At 38.0% G+C, this 21,783-nt stretch overlaps 1 protein-coding gene across 7 annotated transcripts in view; it reads left to right on the top strand.

The window, feature by feature from the left end:
- The window catches only part of pam (peptidylglycine alpha-amidating monooxygenase), an 83,927-nt gene that overhangs the window by 45,056 nt on the left and 17,088 nt on the right, over nucleotides 1-21,783 (top strand). For 4 of the 7 annotated variants that reach the window (XM_012956879.3, XM_012956886.3, XM_012956882.3 and 1 more), the window contains 7 exon segments: nucleotides 389-456; nucleotides 1,564-1,644; nucleotides 2,550-2,626; nucleotides 5,525-5,628; nucleotides 9,424-9,617; nucleotides 10,707-10,775; nucleotides 20,103-20,423. In XM_012956879.3, the coding sequence (XP_012812333.1) occupies nucleotides 389-456; nucleotides 1,564-1,644; nucleotides 2,550-2,626; nucleotides 5,525-5,628; nucleotides 9,424-9,617; nucleotides 10,707-10,775; nucleotides 20,103-20,423 (914 nt within the window). 7 annotated transcript variants of the gene reach the window in all.

The raw sequence follows: 21,783 nt of genomic DNA, 5'->3' as shown, positions 1-21,783 counted from the left end.
TGTTTGACTGATGTGTCACACAAGATTTTGTCTAAAGCAAGGGGAAGCGCATAGATGACATGCCAAATGGGCATCATTTTTATAGATCTGATGTGTTAGCAACTCTTTTTAGTTAGAAGCGGTTTATTGAGTAAAAGACACAGGCCTGTTTCTGGTTATAAGAGCATATTTATATGCTGTTGGACAGTACTATAAATACCTGGAGCATTTCCAGGGGCAGAGAGAGCTGAGAAGAGGAGCTTGTTCCTGGAAATAAAGGATTGATATTATCACCCTGTACCTTAACACTGGAATTCCAGCTTACCTAATTATACATAATATTTATATCTGAGTGCATGTGTGTGTGCTCATTTTCATTTAAGAAATACTGCTGTTTTTATGTTTGCAGACAACCGCTAATTGCAGGCATTTATCTTTCAATGTCTGTTGACACTGTTATTCCACCTGGGGTAGATGGTAAGTATATTATAGGATTTTATAAGTTTCTAATGTATTCTGCCGTTAGATTTGAATTCAGCTGTCATGTATCATATTTTTGTAAAAAAAGATGTTAGAAAACATTGGGGTATATTTATGAGATTGTGAATATAGAGCTTACCACAGTGAACTGCTCTCTATTCACTTGTAAGGATTTTTTAGGGAGATGTTTATGTGATGGTGAACTACTTCTAGCCTTGTACTTTATGCTTATAACAATGGAAAACTGCAGATGCAAGAAACCCATAGTTTTTAAATTCAGCCAAATACTGAATCCACCAGAAAGTTTTGACAAGTGTTACACCATATCTGAACCTGTTTTGCTTATTTAGCTTTAAGTACAGTTGCCAAATCTGCATCGCCTGTAAACAATAAAGGAACAGTTCCTAATCCCTAAAGAGACCCAGCCTCCGGATAGGAATAAACCATTTCAACAATGCATGTAATGATAACCCCTGTGTTTCAAATTGAAAAAAAATGTATGTGTGTGTGTAAATAAATAAATAAGGCTATAGTTAAATGGAGATACCTGGGGCTCTAAAAACCATCAGCTTTACCAACCACTTATGTGTGAGACTCTTCGATCTTCAGGTGTGGGCCCTCGCCTATGTCAGAGGCAGGGTGTAGTAGGAGTATATTGAACTTAAATAGTAAAGGCTTTATTAACTGAATCCACATAGGAGTACTTTTTAAGCAGTAAGCAGGAGATACAGTTATCAGGCGAATGCTCACAATTATAGCTTCAAGCATTTAGTACTTGTGCTCCTCAGGGTCAATCATTGAACAGAATTATTTTGAGACGAAAGTCTCACCCCCAGCTTTATAGGATCTTCTCTCAAGTTGAATGTTCTCTGGGCAGAACTGAAATGTCTACTTGCTATAAATTCTTACTGATTTTTCATAAAGTATTTAAATTTGCCTCACTTATATTTATTGTATGTATAAAGAAGGGCCGAAACATCGAACTTTTGTATACAGTAATGTGTGTAAAATAAAAACAGTGCATCACAAAGGGAGTGTTGTATACACACACACATTTTTAAAATTTGAAATGATTTACAGATCTTTTGTGTTTTTGTCCAACAGCAGTTAATTCTGACATTGCCTGCCTCTACAACAGACCAGCAATACATCCATTTGCCTACAGAGTCCATACTCATCAGTTAGGTAAGAATCTTACTGTACCATGCCAAATAAGTATACATAGTTTTAATACAGGAAACTCCCAGAGTTTTCACCTAAGGTTGTTAAATTATCCATTACATTAGCAAAAGTGCTTAACTTATTTCTCTTTAAATTTTACTTGATTCACTATGTCCTGATGTCTCTCCAATCCAAAGTGCTACAACTTTCATGTTTGCCTTAGATTTTATTTAAACGGTGCATTAATATGTCAGATATGAAGTAGAATGTTTATTTTTTGCCCCTTTATATTATTCTAGTTCTATATTAATTTAGATTGTGCATCAAATAGTGGGCATAAATCTGAGCAGGTCATTTCATAGACTTGCAATCATCGCTAGACACCATGCACTGTCAGGGAGCCTATAGATTTAGCTTAATTCAGCACTGTTTGCAACATCCCTTGGTTAACAGCATCTGACCCATGAGCCTCCTGTTGGACAGTCCTTTATTTATGACTCAGTCTATACCAGGGGTGTCAAACTCAATCACATAAGGGGGCCGAAATCTAAAACACAGGCTAAGTCGCTGGCCAAATTTTTTTTGATACTGTATGGCCAGGCACAGTCACAGTGCAGTCAGGCTGTTGGTGCTACACGGTCAGGTACAGTCACCAGGGGCCACATAAAACAGCCAGAAGGGCCGTATTCGGCCCGCGGGCATTGTGTTTGACACATGTGGTCTATATACTATATTTTTATGCATTCATAAATCAATAAGGGTGATACTTGTAAGGGGTAGCACTTGGTAGGGGTTGCCTTGATGAACTGATGGTTAAAATGAAATATCTTGTGCTCTTTATTTTTATTTTAAACTTAATTGATCAAATCAGTAAGGTAAGTGTAAGGTAATGCATTGTTTTTATATATGTATCTTATGCTCCTTTTCAGGGCAGGTCGTAAGCGGATTTAGAGTCAGACATGGCAAGTGGACTTTAATTGGTAGACAAAGCCCGCAGCTGCCACAGGTAGGTTTGCCTAGTACATTTTATCCATAGTGACTTAAGATATATTAATGATAATGTGTTGCATGTTTTAAGCTACTGGTACCTGGGTTGGATTTTGGCTTTGTCAGACATTTTTCAGTGCTTGCCTTAGGATTTCTACATTTTACTCTATGGTTGTGCATTGTTGTTCTATTAAAAAACACCATTGGCCAAATGCCCAAGCTTCACTTTCTGTGCCATAGGACTAAGTGGTTCATGAACTATTTGCCTGTCAAGCCTTTTGCAGGAATGGGATTTAGCTAAATAAATAATCTGTTTCATCCCCTGGGTACATGTTGTAAGGTTTGTAGAAGTGTAGTTAAGGTGAAAAGTGTTTGCTTCCTATAAAAGAAAATAAGTGAGTGGCCACTTTGATGTTAACTCTTTTAGATTTAGTACAATATGGGAGCCATTATCTGGAAACCCATTGTCCAGAAAGCTCTGGATTAGGGGAAGGGCATCTCCCATAGATTCCATTTTATCAAATTATTCCGTTTCTTATGATTTCCTTTTTTCTATAATAACAAAACAGTACCTTGTACTTATTGGAGGCAAAACAATCCTATTGGCTTTATTTAAAGGAATACTGTTATTGGAAAACATGTTTTTTTCAAAATGTATTAGTTAATAGAGTTTCTCCAGCAGAATCCTACATTGAAATCCATTTTTCAAAAACACAAACAGATTTTTTTATATTTAATTTTGAAATTTCACATGGAGTTTCCAGAAAGCAGTTCTAATGTGTAGCGCTGGTTCCTTCTGAAAGCTCAGACTCAGACACAATGCACTGAGATGGCACCTACACACCAATATTACAACTAACAAAAAGGTACAGCATAAAAATCATGACAGTATCCCTTTAATGTTTAAATGATTTTTTAGTAGACTTAAGGTATAAAGATCTAAATTACAAAGACCCTTCATTATTGCATTGCATTATTGTGCATTAGAATTAGGTCATTTTAGCATTTTTCTTTTCCCATTGCCTGGTTTGGTTATCTAATGCATATTCCAGGCCTTTTATGAAACATGAGATTATTTGTCATATTCTGTCTTTTTCTATCCACGATGACAACTGTTCTCCTTAAGTGGAATTTATTTGCTTTGAGTAATGATGAAGGAAATTAATGATGCAGTTAGTTGTGTGTTTCATCTTATTTGACACAGTCATTTGTGGTTTCTTTAATGTTGTGCCTTTGACACTTACAATAACATGTTTTACACACTGCACAATAGTGGGTTATATTTTACTTTTAATAGCATGTCATTTGCTAGAAGGGTGATTTGTAAGCATATATCTCTTTACTTTAAAGGGACACTATTGTCAAAATAATGGCTTTTATACCTCAAAACAATATCCAGGATTTTGTTAATTAGCCTTGAAACTATGATTTGTATTCTTCTTTAAAACCACGTAGCCAGCATTTCTATTAACATATGGGAAATGTTTATAATGCATTTTTCCAGTTGTAAGATATTCAAGCCACGTGTTGCCAAAAAGTATTTATGATTATAATTATTGATTTAAAAACCTTCAAGCTGGGGAGGTAAGATATGAAACGTAAAGGGATGCCATCATTGTATGCAGTCATTTTCCTTTCTAAATTCACAATATTTAATTGCATGCACAACTAGTGATGTGTAGAACTCTATCAAGCTGTCAAGGCCCGACAGCTTCTACTGGGCTTGAGGTCAGGACCAAGGAGGAAGCTGGGTTCAGAATGTCCAATATGCGGTGGGGTTAAAACAAGTCTTGGGTCAAATTCAGGCAAAAATTGGTGGTAGGCGGCAAACAGCGTAGTCAGGAGTCAGAGTCAAAACCAGTAGATCAAGCAGAAATAACAGTCTAGGCACACCCAGGAGCTCTCCAAGAAAATACCTATAATGAGGCATTGAAACCAGGTACTGAGCGTCCTTTTACTTTGAATTTGGTAAAGTTTGCAGTGCTTGCCTAGATTTAGTTAGACAGTTTGGGCAGTGTTTGAACATACTGCCAAGCATCTGTGCATGTATGGCATGTTTGAATATTAATTGAGGATAATCTGTCTTGATGGAAACTTTCCACTGGCCAGGCTGTAGCTGCTTTGCACTTCCTGCTTTTCCACTCATTCAGACTGTCAGCCCAAACAAACAGAACAAGCATGGGAATGGCCCCTCATACAGTATCCTTTCATTTGGCCTGGGGGCAATACAGCTTGGCCCATATGGTCACCTTAATCTAGAATCACATAGCTGGGAGAAAGTAGATAGCAGCATGAGGAGTACCAGAAATATGCAACAGAAATGTGACAAACATTTTTTTTTCAGAAAAGGAGAAATTTACAGGGGTTTGACAATTTGTTCAGTACCCTCAGTGAATCCACCATCACCAAGTTTTAACTTAAAATGGCAGTGTAGTGTTAGTTTTTTCACTGGGCCAGTGTTTTTTTTTTTATATACTAAAACATGATGATAAAAGCTGCTGATGGGCTTATCGGTACATATACAGTATGGAGCTCTCCCGTGGGCCTACCCAAATGATATCTGGCCACAATTTGTCCAAATTTTGATCGGGTAGGTTTGGTTTCCCTGTCAGATCGAGGACTGGATGTGCGCATTGATGCAGCCCTTGATCCAATGGCCTAAATAGTAGCAATAGTAACTTGGTCCCAGCTTAGATATAATTAATCCTTATTGGAGGCAAAAAATCCTGTTGGGTTTAATTTATGTTTAAATGATTTTTCATAGACTTAAAGTATGGTGATCAAAATTATGGAAAGATCCCTTATCTGGTAACCCCAGGTCCCAAGAATTCAGGTCCCATAACTGGATATAAAGCTATAGTCGTTCAGAATGACAAAGCTTTGCTTTAATGCAATGACTGGATATTTTCTTTTTCAGGCATTTTATCCTGTGGAGCATCCCTTAGAGATTAGCCCTGGAGACATCATAGCAACCAGGTGTCTGTTCACTGGTAAAGGCAAGACGACGCCAACATATATTGGGTATGTAAAAAAAAAAAAAAATTTAATATAGTTGTGACAAATATCCTTAAAATGTAGAGACTTGCCCCCATGGGTAATGAAAGGCACCAGGTTTGCCTCGTAGCAGTAAACCATAGCAACCAATAAGTTGTTTGCTTTTTAAACAGGTGACCAGTTAATGCTACTTGTTGATTGGTTTCTAAGGGATACTGTTCCCAGGCAAACTTAGTGGCTTTTATTACATAATCCTATTATTGTCATATGGGTGTATTCATGTTGGTTACACAAAGCATTTTTATGTTGCATTTTTAAAAACCCGGATTCAATCGCAAATACGCTAATAATACCCAATGTGGCTGATTATATGCGTTTCTCAGCCGGTAGTTTTCTTTTCCCAACATGCATTTCAGATTTCACCATAATTCCACTATTGCACGTTTGTAATGACACAATACGTGTGTGTACCATCATTTCCACAGTGGTAATGATGCAGTACATCTGTACATGTCATTTCCACAGTGCCACTTCTTTCCCTTGCACTTGCTCTATACACGTTCTATATTAAATAAAAGCCTTAGAGCAAGACATCTCAAAAGAATTTTAGTAAACTTTCCTGAAAAAAAGCCAAGTGGAAAAAAAAATGTAAAAGCAAAATGTAACGTAATTACATTACTAGCAGGTAATGGTGCAAATACGTATGTACACAATCAATCTTGCAGGAGTTTGGGCACCATATTAAAAATACCTGGCTTATTTCATTTAAGTGTATAAAGTCCAAACACTGGTGTCATGTGGTGGATGTCAGCTTGCAAGCTCCCTGTGGTAGTATTTACACACAAATTCATGTTTTTAAAAACGCCCCGTGTGACATATCCCTTAAAACTTAATAACACAGGTGGCAATTTGTTCTACCCAGCCTCTTTGTTAAGGGGGTGGTTCACCTTCAAGTTAACTTTTAGTATGTTATATAATGGCCAATTTGTAGCAACTTTTCAACTGGTCTTCATATTTTATTTCTTATAGCTTTTCAACTATTGTCCTTTTTCTTCGAACTCTGCTGATTTTTTTTTTTTTATTTGTTTTTGGGGGGGGATCAGCAGGCAGGCAGGAGGCAGCCAAATACTATTGCTCTGTGAGGCTACAGTGTTATTGTTATTTCTACTTTTTATTACTTATCTTTTTATTCAGTCCTATCATGTTCCAGTTTTTTATTTAAAGGAGAAGGAAAGTCATTTTGGCATTTTATTGCCAACAGATTTGCCACATATGTGCCTCCTAGAACACTATATTTATTCTGCAGAAAACATTGCCATACCTGAGTAAAACAGCTTTAGAAGCTTTCTCTGTTTGCTAAAGAGAGCAGCTGCCATTTTAAGTAGTTTCCTGCCTGCAGTTTAGCTATAGCTCAGATCACTCATTCCTAAGGGAGGGAGTAGGAGAGGGGGGAGAGAAGAGTACTGCGCAGACTCTGGCCCAGGGAATTAAGGATATTTCTGAGGGAGGAAGTCAGACACTGGAACATCATGTTTACAAAAAAAAGAGACAAGAAATCCTGTGTTTCTTTTGATAGAGTGCTTAAAGTGCTTATGGCTGTATTTACATAGACCTTTCTGATAAAGCTTACTTGGTTTTTACCTTTCCTTCTCCTTTAAACTAATTGCCTGGTTGCTATGGTAATTTGGTCCAGATAGCTGCTTAAATTCAGGAGAGCTGCTAAACATAAAGCTAAATAATTCAAAAAGCACAGAAAATTAACTAATAGTTAATTTTAAGGTGAACTTCCCCTTTACCCTTAGTTCCCCTTAAAATAACTGTCCTTTTGTTTTTTAGAACTCTCGGAAGTGATACATTTGTAATTCTTCCAGTGGCTGTTTTCTTTTATTCACCCGTAAATTCACCAGGTTAATGCCACATAGCATTTTATTCTCAGTTGTATTGGGCATTTGTTTTTTTTATTGACTTCCAACAAAATCAATGCTACAGAAAAATTATTTTTCAGTTCTGTTTCTTCCCTCTTAAGTCCATTACGTGCTCAAACATTATGTTCTCCTCTTGCAAGTAGCAGGAAATCAATGGTATAAAAAAAAAGGGAGTTTCGGAGCTTGAAGCTAGAAGCTAGCCTCCTATGAATATGGGCATAGATTGGGAATAACCGAATGTGTGAGTCGAGCTGCCATTGCAGAGACTGCAATTACACTGACAGGCATTTGATCCACACAGTACGGAGCAAGAATGATTTTCACAGCAGCAGTGGGGGGCGCATAGGTTGATGACTGACTTGTGTAGTCTCTTGGGGGATCTCTGGTTTCAGTGCATGGATAAAGCAATCCCTTTTTGGAGCAGTCCTATTTCTTTCCCCTTGGTGCTGTTACTGTTGCCATGGTAAATAAGTGAATCTAGCAAGACATCACCAGCAAAGATGGCACTGACATTTCTTTTTTCTAAAGCAAAAATTGCCATTCCACATTGTTTCCTTTTATGTTTTTTTTTCCATCTGTGAATTTGCAGTGTGCCATTAAAAAAAGAAAACAGAATGATTCAATTTAATTTTAAGTTATTATTGCACCTTGTAAAAGTGCCTTGAAATGTTTATTAACAATAGGAAAAATGTAATGTGAATATTATGTGGCAATTATTTTTATAACTCAGACGTGCTTAATTGCGAGGGCTCATGCAAAAGTGGGCACTGTAGTGGAAAGCACAGTCACTAGAGATTCATTTCATGTTGTTTTTACGTGCCTTGTAATAAGCTATAACACTGAAAAGGATTTAGAAAGAATGGATAGAAAAAATTACATAATCTGTGATGCTGTTATACCATGGATAGCAGGTTAATACCTATTTATTAATACCTTTGGGGACCAAGAAGGTAGATGTAGCCGGTAGTCAGTAAAGGTGGCCATACTTTGGCAACTTTCATCTGTCAAATCGTCTGTCAGTCCAAGTCAGCAGCTTATCTGCCCATATATCTTATCTGCCTGACCGATATCTGGGTGAAATCAACTGGACAGGTTTAAAAATCTCGTTGGGCAATGCCCACTGCAGCTCATTGATGCGGTCCTTGCCCTGATAACCTGTATCTCCATTGTTTTGATCTGATCCTTGGCAATCTCGCCAATAAAAGTGGATCTTTAGGGGCCAGCTTAAATGACTGTAAGAGCAGCATTGTCAACAGACACCTCCTTTAGGGTGAAGACACACGCCAATTTTTAAAAAGTCGTGGCGACTAATCTGTGCAGCGGAAAAGCTGTTATATGCTGTATATTTAATTTTTATAGTGACCTATATTGTTTGGGGGTATAGTTTTACTTTAGGACGAAGACACATGGAGCTACTTAGTAACAGCTACTTGTCACAGCTACTAAACCCCAGGAAGTACCCTGCCATAGACAATACAGAGAATTGCCTTTGCTGAAACACAAGTAGAGACAATTATCAGTAAATGATCAGCATTGTCTATTTCTGTAACCGTGACAAGTAGTTGCTACTAGTAGCTCCGTGTGTCTTTACCCTTAAGAGCTAGGTCTCATATCCTCTGCCTGACATACTCTGGCTTTGTTGTTTACACCATAGTCAGCTGATGAGGTCTGTTAAAGTGGTAGTTTTGAGCAACTTTTCAATTGGTCTTCCTTATTCATTTGTTATAGTTTTTTCAATTATTTGCCATCTTTTTCTAATTCCTTGCAGCTTTCAAATGAGGGTCACTGACCCAAGCAGCTAGAAAACTATAGTGAGCCTACAGTTTTATTGTTATTGTTACTTTCATCATAGGATAGACAACAAGTACTCAGTTGATTTGCTCTCTTCTTTCTTTAGGGGCACAGCTAAAGATGAAATGTGTAATTTATACATAATGTATTACATGGATGCTGCCCATGCTAGTTCCTACATGACTTGTGTACAGACTGGGGAACCAAAGCTATTTCAAAACATCCCAGAGATTGCAAATGTTCCGATTCCTGTTAGCCCTGACATGATGATGATGATGGGACATGGTCACCACCATGAAGGTAATCTCTTAGCATGGTTAAGTAAAGGGTTAATTAAATAAAAAAAACAAACCGACTAAAAAATTGTAAATTGAAAAAAAAAAAAATAATCTACTTGTGTATATTATTTTGACACTTATTCCTTGCATTTAAAAGTGTAATTCAACCTTATAAAACCAGTTGCTTTTAAATTAGACACTGCAAATAATGACTTATCACTTGTCTTCTGTTTTCTATCATTTCTTTTAAAATGTACTGGTGGATTCTTCTAAAGTGATATGTTTGATACCTAGTTAGTACATTTATGAACAGCCATAGTCCATACTGAGCATGCTCTTTGCCAACAATAACGAGTGTATTTATTAACATTGGAGACAAACCTCACCGGTGATGTTGCCCATAGCAACCAATCAGCAATTAGCTTTGAACGGTCACCTACAAGTTAGAAAACAAAATCAGATCTGACTGGTTGCTATGGAAAGCATCACCAGTAAGTGGGAAGCATCATCAGTAATGTTTGTGTCCAGTGTTAATAAATATACCCCTTAATGTATTAAACCTTATAGTTTAAAGAGACTAATCAAGTTTGCTGCACCAGGGAAACATCAAAGAGGAAATTAATTTTTTTTCATATTTGAAGATTTCATTTTACAAAACTGGCTAAAAATAATAAATCGTACTTGTGGTGAAAGCAGGATATATTTTTAAAGTGAATTACACAAAGTGATACTGAGATACTGCTCTTCAAAATATTAATGTACATAAAACGTTCCCTATAGGCTATATTGATCATTTTCACTGATAGGGCTGCTGTAAGTGTTACTTGGAGTTCCAACCTGACTGTTTTGTCAACCTGGTTGTCCCTTCTCAGCTTGTCAGTTATTGCTTCTAATGCTAACGGCCCACTGCTGCACAAATATGGCCGCCCCCTCATAGAGGAACAGATAGGCAATATAAAAGTATCGGGCTAATACTTTTATGGCAAAATTATAAATAGTATGGAAAGACAATGTTATGATTGATATAGGTGTTGCCCAAAATTCTGCGACCATTTACAAAGTGTGCAGATAGATATCTTGATGGTTGTATTTTACTTTATTTCCCTTAAAGAAGCTGAGCCTGAGAAGAATACAGCACTTCAGCAGCCTAAACGGGAGGAGGAAGAAGTATTAGATCAGGGTATGTGTTAATCATGCTAATACCAGAAATGTCCTTGTTTATATCTGGTTACTGGAAAAAATGTACTTACTTCTACCGTATTAGTTTGACATTGTAACGCCAGCTACTTACGTTTTCTGGGCAAAACTTGGCACTCTCTATAGTCTGACCTTTACAGCCCTGTTCTACTGCTTCTGATTATAATTTTCATTGGAATAGGCTATTTATTTAGTCAGGCTCAGGAATCACCTTTGTAGACTGAATTTCTAAGAATTTTATTCCTGTTTGTTGTTTGGATGATGTTGGTAATGTACTTTTATTATGCTATGTTAAATGTTAGCTGAATTAATTCAACATTTTGGTAAGAAGCGACTGTGGCAGTGGTAATTGTCAATGGCATTGCTATGTTGATGGAGGTATCTCCAGTACAATGTCGTCTGAGGGTTGCATCCATTTATTTTTGTTTTGTTTGTTTTGTTTTATTAATAATAATAACAACAAAATTTCTACTTGACATTTTTTCTGCAAGACTTTATTTACTTTGATTTATTGAAGTCTAAAGTTTATGTATGATTTTATAATGTGGCCCTGGTTGGGCATTGTGTTTAGTTTATATGGTGGTGTGGTTTACCATTGCTGGGATGTTTGCAAATTTATATTGGTTTTCAAATATTATATATGTAGTATATAAAAGGCTGGTAAATCACATTGTATAATGTATGACTTAATTGCATAAATACATATACATAATATGATGTTGGGATATGGTCTGTTGGTTTGTCCCTGAGGGAAGAGCACTGGTTGTGCTCAAAATGTTGGATTTTTTTCAATAAAAACCTTTTTTCTTTTGTATCAAGTCCCTGTGTGTGCGGCACTCTTTATATTTTACATATATATATATATATATATATATATATATATATATATATATATATATATATATATATAATCAATCCAAATGGTGTCCGCACTCCAAGGCTCAATATTCCGCGGGGTGCTAGCCAAAATTTATGTATAGAAAATAATTATCTGTGGCCAGCACACCCTTCAATGTTTTATCAAAATTTTTTTTATTGTAGATATATTGTTAAAACCAATGTTTCGGTCCTCATTAGGATCCTTGTGAAAGGTCCTTATCTACAATAAAAAATTTTTTGATAAAACATTGAAGGTTGTGCTGGCCACAGATGATTATTTTCTATATATATATATATATATATATATATATACATACATACATACATCCTTGAGAAAGGTCCTAATGAGGACCGAAACATCGATTTTAAACAATATGTTTTCAATAAAATCAAATCAACAAATCAAAGTTTTGAAGGGTGTGCCGGCCACGAATCTTTATTTTGTTAGATACTACAATTTTGGCTGTGCACCCCGCAGAATATTGAGCCCTGGAGTGCAGACACTATTGGGATTGAAATATATATATATATAACACACACACACAGTTATCTGACCTGTTATCTGGAAACCCGGTATCCAAAATAGAATCTTGTACTTGATCCCAGCTAAGATATAATTAATCCTTATTGTTGGTAAAACAATCCTATTGAGTTTATTTAATGTTTAAATGATTTTTTTAGTGGATTAGGGAAGTTAGGGAGAGCCAAATTACTTTATCCGGAAAGCCCAAGGTTCCGAGCATTCTGGATAGTGGGTCCCATACCTGTATATATAAAATCAGTTGTATGGGAGCTTTATAATTGCAGAATCAAGGTTTATTCTGGTGGTGATAAGCAAGATTATATTGAAGAGGTACAGCATTGGTTGCAGGATATGACTAAAGGAGGCCATACACAGGCAGATTTTAACTGCCGAAATGAGTCAGATTGATTTGGCAGCTTATCTGCATGGGGACCCCAACGGGCCTACTCTACTGATATCTGGCAGAGAATTGGCCAGGTGTTGATTGGGGACTTCTCCAGCTTATTGATGTGGTCCTCGCTAGAACGGCTCTTATTCCTGTCGTTGAAATAACCTTCCATTTCTTTCCAAGTTAAGCTGGCCGTGCAGGTTGGGATTCGTTCGCTTTGCAAGGTCGCCAAACGTGTGAATCATACCACGTATGGCCAGGAATAGTTATCTCTGGTTTAAAGAAATGGTTACAGCGATGGTACCCCAGTGGTACCCCTCTTATGCTAATATTCCCATGTTTTGTTTTGTTTTTTTTAAAATACACTTGAATATACAAACAACTTGTTTCCTAAACATTGGTGATGGAAATCTATAATTTGTATAGCAGGTGGTTTTAGATTACTACAAGACATATTTGATACAGCATTATCTACAAATTCTTTTTACTGGCTGTATATGTACATTATATAAACTATATTTAAACTATAAAGTAGACTTTATTTTGCAAACTTGCAAATGTATTAATAAGCTATGATAGCTTTCATCCTAATGTGCAATCTCTCCCTAGGTCTCAATACCTTAGGGGATAGCGCAGTGTGATGGATGAGGACATGCTCCCTATACCGTTGAAGGGGATGACCCAGTCATTTAAAGAACGGGGCTTTCCTTCCACATAACTGCAAAGGGAATTGGATGAGTTGATATAAACACAAGAGACTACATCCAGGAGACATAAATTCAAAAATTATATACGTTTTGTGCATATATCACCCTTTTATGAAAAAGATCCACAATAAATTATGGCTGACCCCTTCAAAGTGCTTATCCAGGATTTCCTCACTTTCTATTGCTGCCATCACTTAATTTGAAGAGTCACTTTTAGAAAAAGCTGACAATCAACTGTGGTTGACTTCTGGTCATTGAGTTAGGGTAACCTGTTCCATATAGTAGAAGTAATTATTTTTTCTTAAGGAAGACATTAGGGTTAATTAAGACTACAAGTACATTGAGCACAGTATAATTTCAGGTGCAATTAGCATGTTTTTTTTTTACACACAATGCAGCATTTTTTTCCCAAGAATTCCAGTGTCATTGCAGTCACAAGGGGCACTGAGCTTGAGGCAGTTGCACCCATTCATCAAAATGAATGCAACGGTGCTTGCATTTCACCAAAATTGCACCGAAGTTCACCTAGCGTCATTTCCAGTGCGGCATGCACCTAAAGGGAGCCCTGCAGCTACTGCCTGATAGTGGCTCTAGGGTTCCCCTGTGTCAGTAGGAAAGTAGGGAGGCAGAACTATGTGGAAGTGCACATTTTAATGCAAGGACCTTTAATGGGTGGGGCTTCAATGCACAGCTCAATGCGGGGAGAAATGCTGGAACACAACTGTGGTTGTAAATGATCCCTATAACAATTGTGGATATACCCATGACAAACAATACAACCAAGAGGGCACATTAAAGAATATGATTTATTTTTTCTTTTTATTAAAAATATAATTATTAAATGTCAGTTTAATTTATTGTGCTGATTCTAATGTTTAATTGTTATTGGGTGTGGAAAATTGATTATAGGGTGATGGGCATACTGTTATCTGTGATTATGTAGTCTCTGATTGTAATTCTGAGAATAGCATTGATTGGGGGACAAATATGAGGTGATGGGTCTTATATTTTTACTTGATTGTATAAATGTGTGAAAAACTCACAGTTCAACTAATTACGTATTTTCTTGGACAAAATAAACCTTAATATTGCAATTGGAGATACTGAGCTTCCTTCTATATAAATATTTTATTGTAACTCTTATTCTGCATTAAAATGAAAGCCAACAAAAATCCGCATGCAGTTTATTATATTGATCATAAAAATCCACCTACAGTTCAACCATGCAAGTGTAACTTCAAAAAGCACTACCTTGCACTCCCTATAGTTTGTCTGAAGCACAAGAATCTTTTCCTAAAGGTGTGGCCTCTCACTATAAGTGAAAATGAAATAGAATTTAATTAACCCTTCAAAGGTCAAGGGCCTTCATTTATCAGAGTGATAATACTTTATATTAAATAGCAAGACCAAAAGCTTTTGGGCACATACTTCAGACATGATGTTTCTATGGTGATAGCAGCCTGTTGCATTTTTTAACCTTTTCTAAGTAAAGGATGTTTGAAACCTTCTGCTGATTGTCACCATAGATATATATCATTTATGTTAATGCCACATCTAAATGTTTAGCTATTTTAAAAATGAAAAGTGTTGAGATCTTATTATTTATCTGCATGAGAATGAAAAGCTATAAAACATTTATGGTGTTTAGTGCCATAATATCCTTGATTTTCATTTAGTTCTGATACGTTATGGAAGAGATTAATTAATTAATAGAAAATATAGAGGTCATGCCAACCCTTACCCTAATCCTTGAGTTGGATTGGCAGGGATCAAAACTCTGTCCCATATCCCAAAGTTGGTGGCCAGCTTTATGGGCACTGTTTTCTGGCCACCCATCTTGCTTCTATGTATTGATAGTGAAATGAGGGTTTTGAGGACCTTTACTCATACCATGATTTGACACACTTTGAGAACCACTGTAGTAAATAACCTAGTAACCAAATCATTGCCTCTAGGTTTCCTAGTAAGCTGAGCACAAGAAGCTGAATGTTTGGTGCTGTGGCACAAAAGGAAGGGTTACAGCGCCTTATGTCTTGGAGCACATTACTTTGTATTTTAGGTATTGGTCCAGAATGCTTATCTTGAAAAATTAAGACATGGTTCTCCAAAGTAGTTTGAAATTTGGAGCACTATTCTTCATATCTACTAAAAGACATGTAAAGAAAGAAAACCCAACTATTGGGGGTTTATTTTAGATTCTATATGGATTAATGCCAAGTTAGTAACCATCCAGTATAAAAAAAAATACTTTTTGTTCAAATTGACCATATGGGAAATGGCTTTCCTGTATTTTCAAGCTTTTTGAATAATGAGTTTTCATATAATACATATTATACTTGTACAAGAAATATGTTGCTTTACAATACAACACTGAGCAGGTAAGATGGCTTTTGCAGCTCACCAGTTTATAACTAATTGCAAATTGGCAAAGGGAAGTCAATCTATTTACAGTACTGTACAGAGTAATTGTCTGCAGGCAGTCTGAAACATGGACACCAAATTCCTAAGGAAGCAGAACTCATTTATCAGCAGCCGTAGTGTTCCACTGATTAAAGTTATACAAGCAGATTCTGTTTCAGCAATACACTTGGCCTTTCACCATTGTCTGAGAACAAACAAAACTGATTATTTAAACTTAAATTGCCATAACATTATTTAATCATATTATCCATCAGAAAGTGTTGTCACCCTTTAGTGACAAGAGTGTATCATGCCTCATGTCTGCATTTTGCCCATACAGAGTTGGTTGGCAATTTCAGGGCTTTTTTTTTTTAATTAATAATTATTAAACCTTCCCTATAAAATCGAGCTGCCGCCTGCCACCAGGGATTTTAAATTTCCAGACAGAATTCAAAGATAATCCATGTAGGATTACTGGATCTAATAGAATTTCTAAAATAATTTTCAGCAGCTGTATTTTATTGTCTGAACTGGTTCGGCAGAACACTGGGTGAAAACCTGGTGGGCTCCATTGACCCAGGCTCTCTCCTTGCTCTAGGAAATTTGGGTGCTCCCCTCACCCCTGATTGTGGGAGCAAGTAAAGGGAACATGGCACACAAGGGGAGGTATAGGCTGGTGGTGAGATTTACAAGAGCAGCAGAGTTTGTGACTGGGAAGGGGGGACCTTGAGTTGACAGCCCTGGGGGGCTCTGGACACCCCAGTCCGACACTGGGCACAAGTCTTAAACTTCTAATCAGGTGGCAGCTACTCAGGCCGAGGTTCTCTGTTATTTCCAAAATGTGTGGGTTGCTGAGTTCCAGTTGGAATCTGGCACTATAAGCCCTTGATATTTTCGTTAAAATAATTGAAAATCTTCTTTATGGCCCCTTAACTGTCCATATAATGTTTATTGCTATAATACTGAGTCGGTTGGAGGGTTTTGTTCGTTTCCTAGTATGTGAAACGTTTCAGTTCTATAATGCCAAGTCTGTTTATTTTTTAGCAATCTAGAGCAGCATTAATGTTCAGAGTGGAATTGAACATGACTGCTAGCCTATTAAAGGAGGAAAAGAAAATTCATTTGGTCTTGATGCCTCATGTCTTTTGTTATAGCATCCCCTTGTATACTATATTGTAGGGTGTATACAATTTACTTTTATCAGTGGACTGTTTGAAATATTTACTGTATTTTTACTATAGACAATCATTGGTTTGCTTTTAGGTATATGTAATTGCTGTAGCTAGCCCTGGTGACAGAGAGTGGCACATTTTTCCCTCTGTGCTTTCCTGAAGCAGTGCAGATGGAGATGTGAGCATTTTTCTTAATTATAATTTACTTATGAAATTGGCTTAATAACTGTAGTAATTATTTCCAGAGCTGAGATGATGCTGCCTGAGGGACTTGTCTCCTAGGTCTGTGAATGCAGAAGGCTGGTTGAAATAATTGGGAAGTAAAAGATTGTTTGCAAACATGACACAGTCCATTAAGGTCATTTGGTTTGTTGGCGGTCATCCTATAAGTAGGTTCATCCACAGCTGCATGAAGAAGCATTAGTAGGGCAACGTTAAAACATTAAGTACTTCCAACTCCCATGATGAGGTGCAAGCTATGCAGTTGTTTTTACGTTGGGGTGTGTGCCAGTAGGGGTCGTGCTGATTGCATATAAAACACTGGAGAAGAAAGGTATTTAATGTGTAGATATCAGTGTTACAGATTTAGGTTTTTATCTTTACCACTAATATCTACACAAGGGCTATCTCTTTTAAATTAGCTAATAGAGTTTTTGGCGTAGTGAACTATAATTTCTATTGTCTCTGGCTTATTTGTAAAGTATTTCAATAAACAAACATAATTGCTTGAAGATGTAGGGAGCTACTGGAGGCACCTTTGGAGGCACAGATCTTTATTGCTTATTATTGTGGTTGCCTCGGGCTGGTACAATTCCCTGTGACCCTGGACAAGTCACCTAATCTCCTGGAGTCCCAGCATATTTAGAAAATCACTATACTGTATAAATGAGTCCCTTATATATAAATGCTAAGCTGTAAAGTCAGTATGGCTGAAATTGGCCAAACGGTCTGGATGTCTGATTAAAGGTGGCCATACACGTAAAGATACACTTGTTTGGCCCTGGGGCCAAACGATTGAATTAGAACAATGGGTATAGGCACAGTCGGTTCGGGGACCGCATCAACGAGCCGATGGAACAATTCCCTGTGGCTAATATTAAGGAAAGCTGGAACAACCAAGCTCTTAAATCTCAGAGATTACATCTTTTTCCATTGCACTGCATAGCCTGTAGAGATCTGTGGGCTTAAATGTGTTTCAAGTGCCTGCTGTATACCTGTGTCTGTATGGCCTGTTCTGCTGGTGTTATTCCAGTATACAAGGCAAAGGGTGAATACATTAAATGACATTGCCTAAAAAAGGCTTTGTCTTAGTACATCCTCTTGTTATTGTTTTCAGAAATTAGGGTTGATTTCTGTTTACAGACTGTAATCAAAGTTTAGACTTTTGTTTAATTACACTTGCCAAATGTAGAGTATACCATTCTGATTTCTTGGCCGAGCAAGGTAACCTTTGCTTTGTATGACGCAAAGAGAGTATTGCATTACACTAGAGTAAATACCACATACTGGAAATGTCTCCCTACGTTTATTTTGCTTAGACATCAATGCTCACCACCTTACTTTGTCTTAAAAATTTCATGTGGACAAAATGGTTCCTATTCCTGATTTTTATTGCTGTGTGAGTGGAATTTCCCAAAGAACAAGTGCAGTTTTGCATTGAATCAAAACGAACTAATCAGCAATTAGCTGTCAGTGTTGTTCGCTTGGTAGACTAATAGCAAATGCACATTGTGGGAGATGATTTAGACAAATGGCACACTGGGTTTTATGACCATTGCTTGACTTTGGAGAACAGCAGCACCTGAAAAACCATGGTCCACCTGTCACTGCTTCTAATGGCAAGCTCCTTGACTGACACGCAAGGGCTCTATTACTATGGAGCAAGGAACAAGGTGCAAAAAGCTGGCACAAATTAACATAGTTTTTGCACTGTGCACCCTACCCCTTAAGTTGTGCCCCTTAGGTGCATTTCTCAAACTCCAGAATACTGGGCACCCAGTGGGCATAAGGTGCCAGGGAGCAACCTGCCTATGGCAGTCAGTAAGTACATGGCTTCCAATGTGTCTGAGAGCACTGTTTTCCTAAGGGCTCTGGTACACTGGGAGATTAGTCACCCGCGACAAATCTCCCTTGTTGCGGGCGACTATTCTCCCCGATATGACATCCCACTGGCAAAAATGTAAATCGCTGGTGGGATGGCATATGCGGCGATGCGATCGCCGAAGCTGCCTCTGGAGGCAACTTCGGCGATTTCCACAAATCGTGCCGCCGTGTATGCCATCCCACTGACGATTTACATTTTCGCCGGTGGGATGTCATATCAGGGAGTTTAGTCGCCCGCAACAAGGGAAATTACCCATTGTTCTGACTCTGTTCAAGCTTTATGTGCTTCAGCCAGGGCACTTTCCACAATATAACACAGATAAGATTATTCCATATGGTTGAGTGTGTATGGGGGCCTCTTCTCTGACTGATATTCATGTACTGGACGGCGGTTGGTTTGGGACTTGGGCAAGTTTGACAATTTCATCTGTCAGTGCACCATGTCAGCCAGCTTGCACCATGTAGGCCAGCATGCATGATTTGCACCATGTAGGCCAGCATGCATGATGCATTAACAGATGAAGTGAAGCTATTCTGATAGTTTGTGCTCTAAATATTGGAACAATAAAAAGGTGGCCATACCATGTGTAAGGTGCCATTAGAAGTGACAGGCTGCTTTCAGCGGGATCGCATCAAAACTCCCTATGTTCCATTACTGCACCGCTGCCGTTCTGTACAGATAACAAGGCCTCATATTGTTGGACAGGAAATCAGAGCAACATCAAACTGGATGTCAAAATCCCTTTTAAGAATTGTTCTTCTCCTTTTACTTAATGATTCTGCGGTTAAGTTTTTAGGGTTTATTTACACAAAAGGTTATATCTGTATATTTTGTTGGATGCTTATTCAAATTCCGTTCTTTTTAAGGACCCATGGGCTGATTGCAATCAGAATTATCCTGTGCTTTAGTCAGATCGATGGAAAAAAAGGGGGGTATAAAGCTAATAAAACGAGTTTGCATTTAGTTTTTTTTTATTTAATTTGATGTAAATTAATAGAGAACAACAGAATGCACTGATCCAACAAAATTACAATGTTATTTTTATTTAGAACATCGGTATCTGTTGCATGATTGGCGCCATTGTGTTAAAGCCTTTGTTAATATTTCACTTCTTTATCTTATCTCTTTTCTATACAGGTGATTTCTATTCCCTTGTTTCCAAACTGCTAGGCGAGAGGGAAGATGTTGTACATGTCCATAAATACAACCCCACAGATATGCTAGATTCTGATCTCGTAGCCGAGATCGCCAATGTCGTGCAAAAGAAAGACCCTGGCTGGTACTATGACAGACAAGTCCTGGGGCACGATAAGCAGCCCAACACGGTTTTGGTCAGAGACCGAATTCACAAATTCCATAAATTAGAATCCACCTTGAGACCGCCAGGGAATACGCTCCCCCAGGTGCAGCAAGGTAGACCTGCTGGAGCCGACACCAGGGAGAAGCAGCATCTAGGAGGTTGGTTGGGAAACGTTCGAAACCCATGCTCATTGCTACAGTCATCTTAGCAAAACCTGAAGGGAAAGCAAGTCATTTATGAACCCTCAAACAGTACTGTTTTCTGTTTTTTGTCAATATTGACTGCCTGTGGGCAACTAAAGTCCTGCCATAGATGACCTTTGTTATAGATGACCTGCCATAGATGACCTATGTTATCTACAGATGTCTTTTCAACAGTATTATACAGTTGAATTATAGCTCTCCATTTATGGTATTTAAAGTTGCACCCCGGGTGGTATTTTATCAGCCTAGTGTGTAAAACACCTGCCAAGGCCAGGGCTAGTGTTACAAATTTACAAGCAATGTACTTGGCGGTAAATTTGTAGTACATTTCTTCCCAACCCTGGACCAACACAACACAGCCCAATCCACCCAATCATACATTTCTTACCCATTATCTTCATTTTTCCTTGCAGAATCCTCTTTATGGCTGCCCATTATGTCATCGCCCTGCACCTTTGTCACCACCCCGTCCCCTTGTGTCACCTCCCACCCACCACAGTCCAGCTGGTATGGTCATTTTCAGAAAGCGATAACCCTAGTTGTATTTATAGCTTAGTGTCTTCTTAGGCTCCTACCCAATGTGTCACTGCTTGCAAGGCACCTGTATACTAGGCCCCTCCTCTTTAAGGGTGCCGCAGTGATCATGTATATTTTTTGCTCATATATGGCTGGGTAGAGGGTAGGGTTTCACTTTTTTACAATAAATTTACTGGCCAACTGGGGGGCAGACACAAAAGGGGCTTTTTGTGACACAGGAGGGGTGGATGATGACAAAAGGGGGCAAACTATGACATCACTAATGTCGTTAGGAGGACTGGGGAAGGGTAAGTTTGGGGTGGGTTCTGGACAGATTGGGGGCTTAAGGTAATAGTCTAGGGGGCTGAACTTCAAGGTGAAGTAAATTTGTAATTTTGGCCCTGACCTCGGCAGGTGTTTTACTGTCTGGATGGCAACCCTAGTGAGGGCAGATGTGTTAGGGCAATAATCTGTGAGTACGAGGTTTGAGGGACATAAAACTGGTGAATTAATGAAAATGTGCGCCAGCTTTATGCAATGCATAGTTACACAGGGGATCAAAGGGGGGTGGACTTTGCCACTTAGTACCATACCCACAGAGAATCTGAGGCTGTCCATATTAGGGTTTTGTATCTCCCAGAATCCTCGGCCAGCATGGCTTCTGGGTGTTCCTACTTTACGTTAGCCAGATGATTGCTAGCTTTGATATTCCTATAAAATATGAGATGTTGCACAAGAGGTGACAGAGCCTACCAACTACTATAATGGCCAATTCCCAGGAGAGTTGGAGCACAGCAGC

Source organism: Xenopus tropicalis, chromosome 1 (genome assembly GCF_000004195.4).
Source record: "Xenopus tropicalis strain Nigerian chromosome 1, UCB_Xtro_10.0, whole genome shotgun sequence".
Lineage (NCBI taxonomy): Eukaryota > Metazoa > Chordata > Amphibia > Anura > Pipidae > Xenopus > Xenopus tropicalis.
The sequence above is the reverse complement of the archived record's forward strand: the minus strand, read 5'-3'. Positions and strand labels throughout refer to the sequence as shown.